Genomic DNA, 14,808 nt, shown 5'->3' on the forward strand with positions numbered 1-14,808 from the left:
ATATATATAAAATAAAATAAGAATTACAGTTAGGTTTACCAAAATGATCCAAGATGGCCAAACTAAAGTAAATTATAAATATTAAAAAATTAATATTTATAAAGTAATCTCAACCAGATGTAAAAGCTCGATAAAACCAAATAGGAGATAGAGCTTATAATAAGAACAAGTAGTTAATAAAACATGTTAAAAAACACTTTGAAAAAGAGTTAAAAACATTTAATTTTAAAAAGGAAACACTAAATAAATGGACAGTCCTTAATCCACGGATTTTCAAAGAAATATTTTCCTTCTCATCAAAGGGTAGAATTTAGCAAAATGCGGGATCAGATTTTGCTTTCAAAAGTATTAAATGAAACTACAAGTAAGTCATAGGTGTTACTTGATAACAAAATGTGAAGCAGAGGGAATAAGATGAATAAAAAGTGATTTCACGTGAATGGACAGTCTGGTGAAGGGTAAAATTTTCAATGACGGTAAAATCAAAAAATGCACAATCCAAAAAAGTTAGTTAAATTTCCATTCGCACAAGTAAAATCCAAGGGAACCGCGTAATTGGAAGATGATCCAAAGTAATCCAAAAGGCAGAAATCCGTGGAATGATTAACAAATAGGTACAAGGAAATGGAAAAGAATTCCAATATATTATTAAAAGAGAGATAAAATGTGCGTAAAAAAGAAATGGAACAAATATACAGCTCGACTGTCAAGGCAAGATTGAATTAAGGAAAATGGGTGAAGAAGAAGAAAAAGAAAGAAGGAGGAAAAAAAAAGTTGAATGGTGATTGGAATAAATTTAAAATAGAAAAACCAATGTTAAAATAACCCAGACAAGATAACGTTAAAAGGCGCAAAAATTTTAAGCAAAAATGAGGTCAACTGAAATTTACAAGATATTATTTAAGAATTGAATTATCAGCAGGAGTTTTTGGAGGACAACCAAATGAAATAAGAAGAAATATAAAATAAATACGTACACATTCTTCGAAACTTTGCGGATTAAGGACTATCAATTTCTTCAGTGTTTCCTTTTTAAAATTAAATATGTTTTTAACTCTTTTTCAAAGTGTTTTTTTAACATGTTTTATTAACTACTTGTTCTTATATATATATATATATATATATATTACTGATGGGACGATTTCAATATTTTTCCAGATTCCGATACAATTACCGATTCCAATTTATATTTTTTATGTCCAAGGCAGGTCTCGTTAATCACATGAAAGTGCACGATGATACAGGTTGGGTTGCTATTAGTTTCATCCAAACCATTGACCGTCTTCAGTGCCATATTTGCTTGAAGGTGTGCAAGTCTCTGGTAGAACTGAAAGTCATCTTCGGACACATGGACTTATAGTGACTGAGGGAGTGGCACTCGTCGGACAAGTCGCTGCAATCTTCATCATCATCATCATCATATATATATAAATACTTCCAAAGACTATATATATATATATATATAGTCTTTGGAAGTATTTTAACATTTAAAACTATATAAAAAAACTTATTTAATTATATTTTTTATCATTCGTTAGAAAACTATTTAGTCAGTAAGTCATTTAATCACCTGCAATCATTGCATCAACCTGCTTTCTTAAATTCACAATGGTCCTAATATATATATATATATATATATATATATATATATATATATATATATATATGTACAGAAGAGATGTTGCGGGGTTGTCTCTGCTTTATCATTATTTTCATGGCAAGTGCTCGACTGAGCTCCAATCTATGGTCTGCCTTCGCCAAACTTTCACAAGAAACACTCGTCTAACTGAAAACACTATCAATAATTCCACCCCGACTCTTTATCTGCACCTAAACCTAAACATAGATTCTATCTTAAAACTGCACGCCTGTAGAACTGTCTTCCGTTTTTCTGCTTTCCAGCTGACTACAATATGATTGTCTTCAAGTCCAACGTAAGCGAGTTCTTGATGAGCCGTTTCACTTAAGTTAACAAATTTACCGAATTTCCATTACTAACGATTACTTTATTGTCCAATTTCTACTGTACACTCTTTAACCCTTATCCTCGAGTGGCCCCTGGGCCTTGACAAGTGGTGATGCCTAGGTAAAAAAATGTTATATATATATATATATATATATATATATATATATATATATATATATATATATATAGTAAAGATTAAGCTACACAGACTATTCCGCGTTGCATCCACACTAGGATTCATCAGGCTTATGCTTATATATATATATATATATATATATATATATATATATATATATATATATATATTGTAACTTTGTTTCACTGTATAGTTAGTGGCAACTATTGGAACATTACACACGCACATATATTTGCATATGCAAGTATTCCGACTTAGAATTTATGCATCGACATATTTCAATATTTTCGTGCTTATCCATTGATATAGTATTTCATTTGCAAATATTATTTATTTTTGTTATAATAAATGCTTTTCTATGTGTGTTCACATGTCAATGCGCTGCATACATACTTATGCATTCATGTATATACTTATATGCATTAGGTTGATGAGAAAGTTGGAACTTTTTATTCTGATTTCAAAAGATGTATTTTCATTATAAAGATCGTTTACAGGTTGGTGCAATGATTGCAGGTAATTAAATGACTTACTGACTAAATAGTTTTCTAACGAATGATAAAAAATATAATTAAATAAGTTTTTTTTATATAGTTTTAAATGTTAAAATACTTCCAAAGACTATATTTTAAAGATCGTTTTTTCGTTTTATCTAATCTTTTAAATTAAAAATCGTTTTAAAACGAGTATGTCTTCTTTTCAGAACATTTAATACAACATGGTAAAAAAAGCAAATTCATACAATTTTCTTATTTCAATTCAAGCTAGGCTAAAAAGCTACTGAAACAGCTCACGATATCAACGAAGTGTTTGGTCTAAGAACCACTACTGAACGCACAGCACAATGGTGGTTTAAGAAATTTTGTGGTGGTGACAAGACTCTTGAAGATGATGAGCATAGTGGTCAGTCATCGGATGTTTGACAACAACACCCAGCGTTAGTCAAAAGAAAAGACGCAATTCTCCTCCACAACAATCCCTGACTGCACGTTGCTAAACCGACCCGGCAGAAGTTAACCGAATTGGGCTATGAAACTCTGCTTCATCTGCCATATTCTCCAGACCTCTCACTTTTTCAAGCATATCAACAACTTTCTGCATGAGAAATGCTTATAAAATCTAAGTAATATAAAAAAACACCTTCAGCAACTTAATCGCCACCAGAACACAAGATTTTTACATTACTGGCATAAATACACTTGTTTTGCATTGGCAAAGGTGTGTTGCTTTTGATTGGGCTGATTCTGATTAATAATTTTTTGTTTAAGCCAAGATTATCTGAATTAAAAAAGTTCAAAGCCGCAAGAACTTTCTTGTCAAGCTCATATGTGTGTACATATTTGTTTTAATATATGTATATGCTTGCATATAAATATGTGTACATATACACATATATCGATGCAGATACGGACACACACACACACACACATATATATATATATAGATCCAAACATCATGAAAAAGAATTTCAAAAACTACTTGGCGCACTAAGTGCAACAGAGATACAAAAGTTCGGTTAGAATCTTAAAGAGATCTCATGATTGAAATATTTCCACTGGACGACCTGTAAAATGTTAATATCGAATACAGCAACAAGTCATGGGGACATGTTTACCATAAAAGACAGTTGGAAATAGGTCATACACCATCCACTATGCTACTTATACAGCTACATAACTAGAAAACGACAAGGTTCAAAAGATAGTCGCAAACCTGATAGGCCCTGAACTGGCATCTAAGCTTCAGCCTCTGTCTTATCGCCGAAACGTTGCTTCCCTCTGCCTGTTCTACAAGTATTTTAATGGTGAATGCTCTAACGAACTGCAAGCACTTGTGCCCCCACGACGTGAACACCCTCGACAGACCCGACAGGCTGCAAAATCCCACCCCCACACTGTAGAGATCCCTAGATGTAAAAGATCTTTCTACTCCAGTAGTTTCTTCCCCAGAATCGCTAGACTTTGGAATTCCATTCTAGGTCCCTGTTTCCCCAACTGTACTGACATGCAGAAGTTCAAGTGCAACGTGAACAGACATCTTGCTGCCCAAATCCCTACATAGTACCCCAGTAGTTGTTGCCTCTGATAGTAGCCCCCTACACCAAAGTGGCAATGTGCCTTGTTTGGGGTGAAAATGTAATTTAAAAAAACAAAACAAAAAAAAACTGTTTGACATAATGATATGGAACAAGAGGGGGAACGTAACAAACCTAGTTGAAGTCAGTGTCCCTAATGATGCTGGCTTACACAGAACTAAAGGGAAAAGATAACGAAATATCAAGGCCTAAAGAATAATGTGAAAAGAAACTGGAATTTTAAGAAAATCTTCATCAATCTAGTAAGAGAACTTGACTCATGAAAAGAATTAAAAAAAAACTACTTTGAGAATAAACCTGGTGAACCAAGTGCAAGAAAAATACAAAGGCACGGTAAGAATTTCCAAAAGGTCTCTCGGTTAGAGTGTTAGAAATAGCAGGCGAATTCCTACACTCCGGTATGATACCGTATCCATAGCAAAAGCAAAATAATAAAATTTTGCAATGAGATTACAACGTTACTATACCACTGAAAAGAATCTAACATATCGTTAACGAAAATAACGAGAAATCCATATCGAAATAATGGACTTGGCAATATAATCAGTCGAATTTAATTTTAATATTTTGACCTGTTTATACACACAGATATGTAGCTATGTATATCAATTTGCATATTAATATTTGCATGCATATATTTGCATATAGTTTCACATAACATGCATATATTGATATTTTAATACCTCCGTTTTTCTCCTCCTACCTCTCAATATATATATAACTACTTAATTTACTCACATAAAATTAATATACGAAAGTATAGATTTATGCGTAAACTTTAAGTATTTACTTAAAAGTGCTCAATACGTAGGTAGAGCTAGTTAGTAAGTTATAAAATGCATATGGCGATTAGGCTACACTAAATATTCCGCGTTTCATCCACTCTAAGACTCGTCAGCCTGAAGAGTCCTAGAGTGGATGAAACACGGAATATTCAGTGTAGCTTAATCGCCATATATATATTTTATAACTTACTAACTAGCTCTACCTACGTATTGAGCACTTTTAAGTAAATACTTAAAGTTTACGCATAAATCTATACTTTCGTATATTAATTTTATGTGAGTAAATTAAGTAGTTAATGTATATATGTGTGTGTGTGGATATATTTATACTCATAGCCAAATTAAATATTGAAATGTTCATATCTTTTGTTCTATAGGACAAAACTACATGAAAATTTGTAGGCTTTTTGACGATCATAATACAATTCTATGTTAAAATTTTATGAAAATTAGTAAAAAGGAACCTATATTTTCAAACCAATAAAAGATAGAAAATATGCTAAATTTTTAATTGGGGGGGGGGGGCGCGGGGAAGATTTTAAACATTTTTTAAAGATTTATAAATTAAAAAAAAATTTTATAAAATAATTTATTTCCGAGTATTTCATTTTCTTATATATTGTTTTATACATGCTTTTAGCGTTTATTGTTCTTTTCTGTCCTTTCTCTCTTTTACCTGCATCATATTGTCCCCTACAAAATACATGGCCTAAAGAGGTTTCTCTCTCATCTCTTTTTTCTGTAACCTTTATTAATGTAACTGCGTTCATATGGAACTTTATGCTTCATCTTAACTTATTCTCTCTCTCAATATATATATATATATATATATATATATATATATATATATATATATATATATATATACTTTTATGGTTTTCTTGTAAGAGTAATGTTTTTTTCAGTTATAGCAGGATAGGCAATAATAAAAATAATACAATAACAAGCATATTAAATTTGTCTGATGTTCGCTATTCAGAGCATATATATATATATATATATATATATATATATATATATATATATATATATATATATATATAATTCAATTCAGAATTTTTGAAGACACATGTTCTTTTATTTTCTCATAAGAGTATATGCTACTGGATTAAATAACTAGCGTATATACAACAAAAGGAATGTTTTCTCGTAGACAGATAAACAAATACATTCCAAAGATATTGTAGTTTTAATAATAATGATAATATACAATACGGTATAAATGGAGAAAATACATTTTAGAAGGAATTAAATAAGATGACTAAAAGGATTTATTATAAATACGCAAGTATCAGTATTGACAAACAAACAGGATAATTTAAATTGAAAATAATATATAATAATTAATAAATGGAGAAAATAATTTTAAGGTGGTGAATTATATTAAATAAAATGAATAAAAGGTATAATTATAAATATGAAAGTACGACTGAAAGGGAAAAATAAATAAATTAATGAATAAAAGATGGAGACCTGACCAACAAAGAGAATTACACCCTCGACTATTTGTGACAGGTAAAGATTCTGTTTGAATATGTATTTTTCTTCATAGAAAAATAGCTGATAAGGAGGCAAAATTGAAAAAAAAAAATTGATTTTGGGAGGAGTAAGTCGACTAAACCTGTTACTTCTACTCATGCACAAATATACAAAGAGTTTGCTACATTAAAAATAATGTAACAAGATGTTTTTACTGTTTATTGAAGATTGCTAACGAAACAGATCTATAATATATACTCTTATGAGACAATAAAATAACGTGTTTTCAAAAATTGTGAATTGAACTTTAATATATATATATATATAATAGCAAGCCGCTCGGAGTTACCCGGTCCTAAAATACACTTAAATATGATATTTTAATTTATGAAGACTTTGTATTTATTATTATGGAGCTGGTGCTCTATTGATTATTGAATTGCATCCAAGACAGAGTAATGATTTCAAAAGTTTCAAAAAATTAAAAAAAAAAACCGACTTTGGTGCCATCAGCTAGAATTGAAACCCAAACATATAGCTCTCCAGCATTATTCATTACCATCTGAGCAAAGTCCATATGCTTAAAAAACTGAAAAAATAACATTGTAAAATGTATAAATGAATATTTGCGATTTATGCTTACCAAGTTTTTTTTTTTAATTTTAATCCCTTAGCAACTATTTTTTACCGGCTAGAAAGAAAAACGAATTTGTTCCACAGGTCCAAATCTCCTATATATACAGTTGTCATGTCTGTAGGCTAAAAATTGGCAGAGTAATTTGGTAGAGACAGTTCTGTACAGAGACAGATAGACAGACAAAGTCACTTATATATATATATATATATATATATATATATATATATATATATATATATATATATATATATATATATTAGTATTGGGACGATTAATTAGAATCAGAATTGGGTATGGGAAAAATCGGAGCCTTCTGGGGTATCGGAAGCGGTATCAGAATCAGAAAAATATGCGCCTATTTTCTGATTCCAAAACCGATTCCTTTAATTATCTTTTTTATTTGGTTTTGATTTAAGAAACATCTTCCACTGCTTGTAGTAGTAATAATAAAATAATAAATATTTATTGATTTAAACTTCCAGTAAGCCTAAAATCTCTAGATCCCCCCCTCACAAGTGTGTTTTTACGGTTGTGAAAATATAAGATGTGTTTTTACAGTAATCGGGATAAATTAACATTTTTATAGTGAAATATTGAGAGATTTATAAAGAATCGGAACTTGTATTGGAATTGGGAATTTAGTACGGAATTGGTAATTTTATCAGAATCGGGAAAAATATTGGAATTGTGCCTCACTAATATATATATATATATATATATATATATATATATATATATATATATATACATATATATATATATATATATATATGAATATAAATAATTATTTCAACCATTAATAGACAACTTTTAACAACATGCCAAGAAAAAGATGGACTAAAATAAGAACTAATTTTAAAAACGAGTGGAAAAAAGGAATATCTGCCTCAATACAAAAATGCTAGTTTATTTTGGTGTCTTTACCCCCCCCCCCCCACACACACACACCCCCACCCCCACCCACCCGCATTATTTTGCTGATGAGGAGACTTTGTTTAAATATAAAAAAATCTTTTTATAAAATTATTGTTCAAGACATAGTGTCTATTTCAATAAAACATCGTTTCCGAAACGATCGTACAAACTATTGATTTTGTTTGTTTTTTTCTTTTTGAAACTGATTTTAAATTAAAAAATTATGAATCATTTTACTCAATATTAAAATAGCTCTAGGATATCCATACCTATCGAGCTTATTATATATCTACATTACAGCAAGCACTGTTTTTTTTTTAATAGTATTAGTACATTTACTAATACATTAAAGTAAACTCTGCTCTTTAGACTCTAGGTCTAATTCCCCCCAAATTAATATATATATATATATATATATATATATATATATAAAGAGAGAGAGAGAGAGAGAGAGAGAGAGAGAGAGAGAGAGAGAGAGAGAGAGAGAGAAAGATGATTGATAATTTGTAATTAAAATTAGAAATTAAAAATCGGTTTCACAAGGAAGAACAAACAAAATCAATAAATTGTACGATCGTTTCGGAAACGATGTTTTTATTGAGATAGACAATAAGTCTTGGACAATAATTTTATCATTTAGTTTTTGAAACAAAGTCTCCTCATCAGCAAAAATATTGGGTGGGTTTTTTTTTTTAAAGACACCAAAAATAAAACTAGCATTTTTCATGTAAGGCAGATGTATCTTTTAATGGTTCGCCTTCTGAAGCTCGTAAGTATCATCGTCAATGCATTCATTGGGATGTTAAATGTCGTTTATATATATATATATATATATATATATATATATATATATATATATATATATATATATATATAAACTTTTTTGTGACCAAGAGCGGAGGTCGCTTTAAATATAAAAAATAACAATAAAAATATTAAATACAAAAAGTGACATCGTTTTTCATGCTTCAAAAAACCCTCATAACCTTTAAATCACTATCCTAGAAGCATACGTGGACTTTTAGCATTATATATATATATATATTTATATATATATATATATGTAACTACTTCATTTACTCAACTCACATAAATTAATATACGAAAGTATAAATTTATGCGTAAACTTTGAGTATTTACTTCAAAAGTGCTCAATACGTAGGTAGAGTTAGTTAGTAATTTATAAAATATATATGGCGATTAAGCTACACTGAATATTCCGCGTTTCATCCACTCTAGAACTCTTATAAGCCTGAAGAGTCCTAGAGTGGATGAAACGCGGAATATTCAGTGTAGCTTAATCGCCATATATATTTTATAAATTACTATATATACATATATATATATATATATATACTAGCAGACTGCACGGCATTGGTCGTAAAATACAATTAAATATGATATTTGATTCAGCTTCCGTTACTATAGAGACAACCCTCTATTGATTATTATATTGTATTCAATATGTAGTAAGGATTTCAAACGTTAAAAAACAAAAGTCTTGGTGCCATCAGCTATAATCGAAACCAAAACATTAAATGTTCCAGCCTGAGTCGTTATTGTCTGAGTTATCGACAGGTGGATAAGAAAATATTAAAAATTAAGCAACTTTAACATATAAATGTATATTTGTGCATGAGTAGAAGTAACAGGTTTAGTCGACTTACTCCTCCCAAAATCAATTTTTTTTTTTCAATTTTGCCTCCTTATCAGCTATTTTTCCAATACAAATATGTTCCACCGGTCAAAATCCCTTATATGTCACGTTTCAAGTCTGTCGACCAAAAATTAAGAGAGTAGTTTGGTAGAGATGAGTTGTTAAAATCTACGCACTGTTTTCCTCTGACTAATTTGTAAAGATATTTTCTTCGTTTTTTTAATACATTATGTAATAATTCTAATTTTGTGAAAAATTTTCAAGCATGATTTATGGTTAACTGAAGGCATTATTATTTTGGATAATAATAATAATAATAATAATAATAATAATAATAATAATAATAATAATGATAAACAATCAAGAAGAGTCAAGGAGGATAGAAATACAGAAGAGAGAAAGCACTAACCAGACTTTCACTGGACGAGTGCAAAGAGAACTGGGACTTTGGAAAGACTTATTGCCACACAAATCTCAATGAAAACCAAGGGTCGCTGCCAGCCAGAAACCAATGATAAACGGCTGTTGTGATAGTGCAAAATAATTTGCAAAGGGTATTGAAAGAAGTAGGGAGTACTGGAAATCTTGGGAAACTTGTTGTCACTCAGACTCCAGGGAACACCAGAGGATGTTCTCAAAAAGAAATCTTTGATGGCCTGTGTAAAAACTCCTAGTGAGTTAATAATAATGCTGAAGCAGAAATAGAACAAAATATAGAAAAAACATTCCAAAAATCCTAGGGATAATAATGTGACATTTCTGTCCTAAAAGCACCCAGCTTTGGCTTGTACTACACAAAATGGTCATGAGGGATCAAGGAGAAAGAAAAGACTAAGAAAAGAGGACATCAACAAGATGTACACTGGAACATTGGGGAAACATTGTCACTTAAAATCTGGAAAAGGCCAATGGTCGTTGTTAGTAAAAAATCGATTGTAAACAATTGCTACTACAATGAAAAATGATTTGTAATTGTTATTGAAAGAGACAGTGATTATTGAAAATCAGGGAAGACTTGTTGTCATTCAGGCTCCAGGGAACATCACTTGATATTGCTAGTGAACCATCAGTAAAAATGACTGATGTGAAACTCCTTTTTAGTCGCGTGCAAGCAACTCTATAAGTCACTACGTCAGTCAGTCGGTCGGTCTGTCCGTAACACTTTTGTGCTTGGCCTTTTTGGTTAAGATCAAAGGTCTCTTGTTAATAGATGCTGTTCTTAGCTTTTTAAGCGTTTCTTGGTCTTTTCGTCAAGATCAAAGTGTATAGTATCTGTTCCGACAGATCCTGCAAGCAAAGACCATATGTAGGGGCGACCCCACATATAAGATCTTGGTCAATGTAGGGGCAACCCTTCATACCAATTGTCACTATTCAACTCCCTTACTCCCCGGGGAGTTGGTCCCCATTTCCCCTTCACTCCTCACATTAAAAATCGGCCTTGTGCCTAATTTGCTCGGTGGGGGAGCAAATACATACCTTTTCTTGGCCTTTTGGCCAAGATCAAAGTGTACTATCTGTTCTTACTACATGCTGTACTTCTGTTTGTAACTTTGTGATATAAAGTGAGGGATCACTTTTCTGCATTAATTTAATGTTAAATGATCACCCACTTTACAACCAGTCAGTCTCAAAGCCATTCAAGTCATTCTCCAGATCATTCAAGTTGTTTTTGAAGGATTCCAGTGATTTTTTAAGCATTCAAGTCATTCTTAAGGTCATTCAATTCATCCTTAATTCATTAAAGTCATTCTAAGTCATTTACTTTTTATTTATTTAAGTCATTTCAGCCCATTTTTCGGTCATTTTGGTTTATCTTTAAGAATTTCATGTCAATCCTACATTCACGCATTCATTCATTACACAAGCGCACGTGACTAATGGCTATCGGCCTTGTTGTTTTTATATTTGATTTTTTTTTATTCCCCCCCAAAACAAGACATAATGCTAATGATATGCATGAGGCTACTGTGCTAGAGACCAAATTTATAAGTATCCACCTGAGTTGGGAGTTATGTAACAAGACATTTGATCACGTTGGATTTAAATTTCAGATATTTACCTTCCCGAAAAGAATCATGAAACTCTTCAGTCCTTGAAACGAGATGTTGCTAAAAGAAGTCTATTGGCAAAACCTATATAACGTTGTAGTCGCAAGATGGTGAATGAGAAAAAATAAAGTGTGTGATAAAAAGTTTCTTACCTTTATTTGCACCAGCCATCCACCTTAATTGTCTGTTGTCAGAAACTTCTCTTCCAATAAGATAAGGGAATATTCGCACCTGTCAGGTGAGGCCGGTTGAGAAAAATTAAAGAAAAAGAAAATGAATATCAATGAATGAAAACAACAAACCATATTAGAAAACACATTTTTGTTTTTGAATTGTAAAATAATATCCTGTTTTATCATATGAGTGACTGCTTCATCTTTAGCAGCACCACCAATTACAATAATAATAATAACAATAATAATAATAATAATAACAATAATAATAATAATAATAACAACAACAACAATAATAATAATAATAATAATAATAATAATAATAACAACAACAATAATGATAATAATAATTATAACAATAATAATACTGCACAACTGAGAGAACAAATTTATCAGTCCCTTCATAACCGCAGACTACTCCAAGAGGAACAGAAAAGATGCCAAAAAGGAAAAAGGGAAACACATAGGCCAAAAGATTCTGAAGGAGGTCAAAAGGAGAAAAAAGAACTTATCCATGGAATGGGTAAATTATAAGAAAGCATATGATACAATCCTGCAAGCATAGTAGAATGCCTAAGAATGTACAAAATACCACGTAATGAAACCAATCTGATAGAAATGCAATGAGAACATGGAGACTTGAACTGATAGCTTATGAACAATACATATCTGAAATCCAGAAAAACAACAACAAAAATAATAATAATGTTAATAATAACATGAACAACAACAACAACAACAACAATAATAATAATAATAATAATAATAATAACTATGATATAATAAGTAAACTGCCCCACCCCCCCAAAAAACATTGACTGGTACTACACCAAATAGTCCAGAATGGTTGAAGAGGATGGAAAAACTGAGGAGAGAGAGCACTAACCAGGTCTCCACTAGATAAATGCAAAAAGAACTGGGACCAGAGAAGACCAATGGTCATTGCCAGCAAGAAGTCAATGGTAAGCAGCTATTGCGATGATGCAAATTCATTTGCAAAGGTTATCAACAGAGGTGGAAAGTACAGGAAATCTGGAGAGATTTGTTGTTACCCAGACTCCAAGGAACACTACGGGTAGTGAGCAATCACTGATGATGAACTGTGTGAGAAATTCTAATGAGTAATAATAATAATAATAATAATAATAATAATAGAAATAATAATAATAATAATAATAATAATAATAGAAATAATAATAATAATAATAATAATAATAATAATAATAATAATAATAATAGAAATAATAATAATAATAATAATAATAATAATAGTAATAATAATAATAGTAATAATAATAATAATAATAGTAATAATTAACAAGAAAGAAAAATCCTGTCAAATCGTAGACTTTGCAGTCCCAGCTGACCACAGGGTGAGTATGAAAGAAAAGGAGAAACGAAGCAAATACACAGAGCTAGCCAGAGAGTTAAAAGGGATTTGGATGATGAAGAAAATCAAAATAGTACCGATAATAGTAGGAGCACTAGGAACAATTCCGAAAAACTTTGAAAAAAGAATGTCATAAATTGGAATCAGAGGAATAACTGCAAAAGTACAACGACTAACGATAATGAAAACGACTGAAATATTAAGGAAAACCCTTGAATGCGGAGAATAATACAAGACAATATAACGAACAAGCGTTACAAGGAATGAAAGACACCGAAACTGCATATCTAAAGGTTCTACACCCCCCATCATGCATCTCCCCCATTGTTTCATCGCCGTTCCCCCCAATAAAAAAGTGATACTAAAGGGCTGATAAGGGTCAATAAGGACTGAAAGACCAAGGAGCAAGTGCCAACCAGACCTCAGCTGGACAAGCGCAAAGAGAACTGGGACCTTGGGGAGGCTGAGTGCCACTCAGATTCCAGTATAAACCAATGTCCACTACCAGCGAGAAATCAATGGTAAGCGACTGTTGCGATGATGCAAATTCATTTGCAAATGCTATCGAAGGAGGTGGAGAGAGCTGGACGTCTGGGGAGACTTGTTGTCACTCAGCTTCCAGAGAACACCACAGGATTTCCAATCAGATCGTTTGTTGACTTGTGTGAAAGCTCCATGTGAGATAATAATAATAATAATAATAATAATGATAATAATAATAATAATAATAATAATAATAATGATAATAATAATAATGATAATAATAATGATAATAATAATGATAATAATAATAATAATGATAATAATAATAATAATAATAATGATAATAATAATAATAATGATAATAATAATAATAATAATAATGATAATAATAATAATAATAATAATAATAATAATAATAATGATAATAATGATAATGATAATAATAATAATAATGATAATAATAATAATAATGATAATGATAATAATAATAATAATAATAATAATAATAGACTATGAAGCATGAACACAATTAATGGAATATTTATAATAATATTTGTAGGAGCATTAACAACTACGAAAAAAAAACAAAAACAAATAAAAGACTAAGAGAAATTGGGATCAAAGATAGGATTCACATCACGGCACTGATGAAAACAGCTGAAGTCTTAAGAAAAATCCTCGAGTGCAGAAGCCAAATCCACATAGATTATACTGATCAATCAGAAGTAAGTTTCATCAACAAAACTAGAAGTATAGAAAGGACATCACATGAATCCAAAGGAACCAAAAATACCAGGATAGATATAGGAATAACTGACAAAAAAAGTCGCAATGGCACTAACGTTGATTGATACTACACGAACTTGTTGTAAAGGGGTTCAGGAAGATGGCAAGACAGGAGAAGGAGGGCACTATCTAGGCTTTCATGGAAAGGTGGTGGAGAGTACTGAAATTCTGAAAAGCTTAGTGTCACTCAAATTCTAGGTAAGAAACCATAGCCGTTACGAATGATAACTTCATGGTAAACGGCTGTTGCGAGAA

The 14,808-nt window shown here is 30.9% G+C and overlaps 1 protein-coding gene and 1 pseudogene across 1 annotated transcript in view; one reads left to right on the forward strand and one right to left on the reverse strand.

Moving 5' to 3' along the window:
• LOC145243906 (voltage-dependent calcium channel subunit alpha-2/delta-3-like) overlaps positions 1–14,808 on the reverse strand; it is a 1,923,318-nt gene that overhangs the window by 166,955 nt on the left and 1,741,555 nt on the right. Inside the window, exon 11 of the mRNA XM_080107017.1 lies at positions 11,874–11,952. Coding sequence (XP_079963143.1) covers positions 11,874–11,952 — 79 coding nt within the window. The remainder of the gene's footprint in view (positions 1–11,873; positions 11,953–14,808) is intronic.
• Positions 11,148–11,284, forward strand: LOC145244080 (U2 spliceosomal RNA; annotated as a pseudogene).

The sequence above is a fragment of the Euprymna scolopes genome, chromosome 22, assembly GCF_053919585.1.
Source record: "Euprymna scolopes isolate OS-2025 chromosome 22, ASM5391958v1, whole genome shotgun sequence".
Lineage (NCBI taxonomy): Eukaryota > Metazoa > Mollusca > Cephalopoda > Sepiida > Sepiolidae > Euprymna > Euprymna scolopes.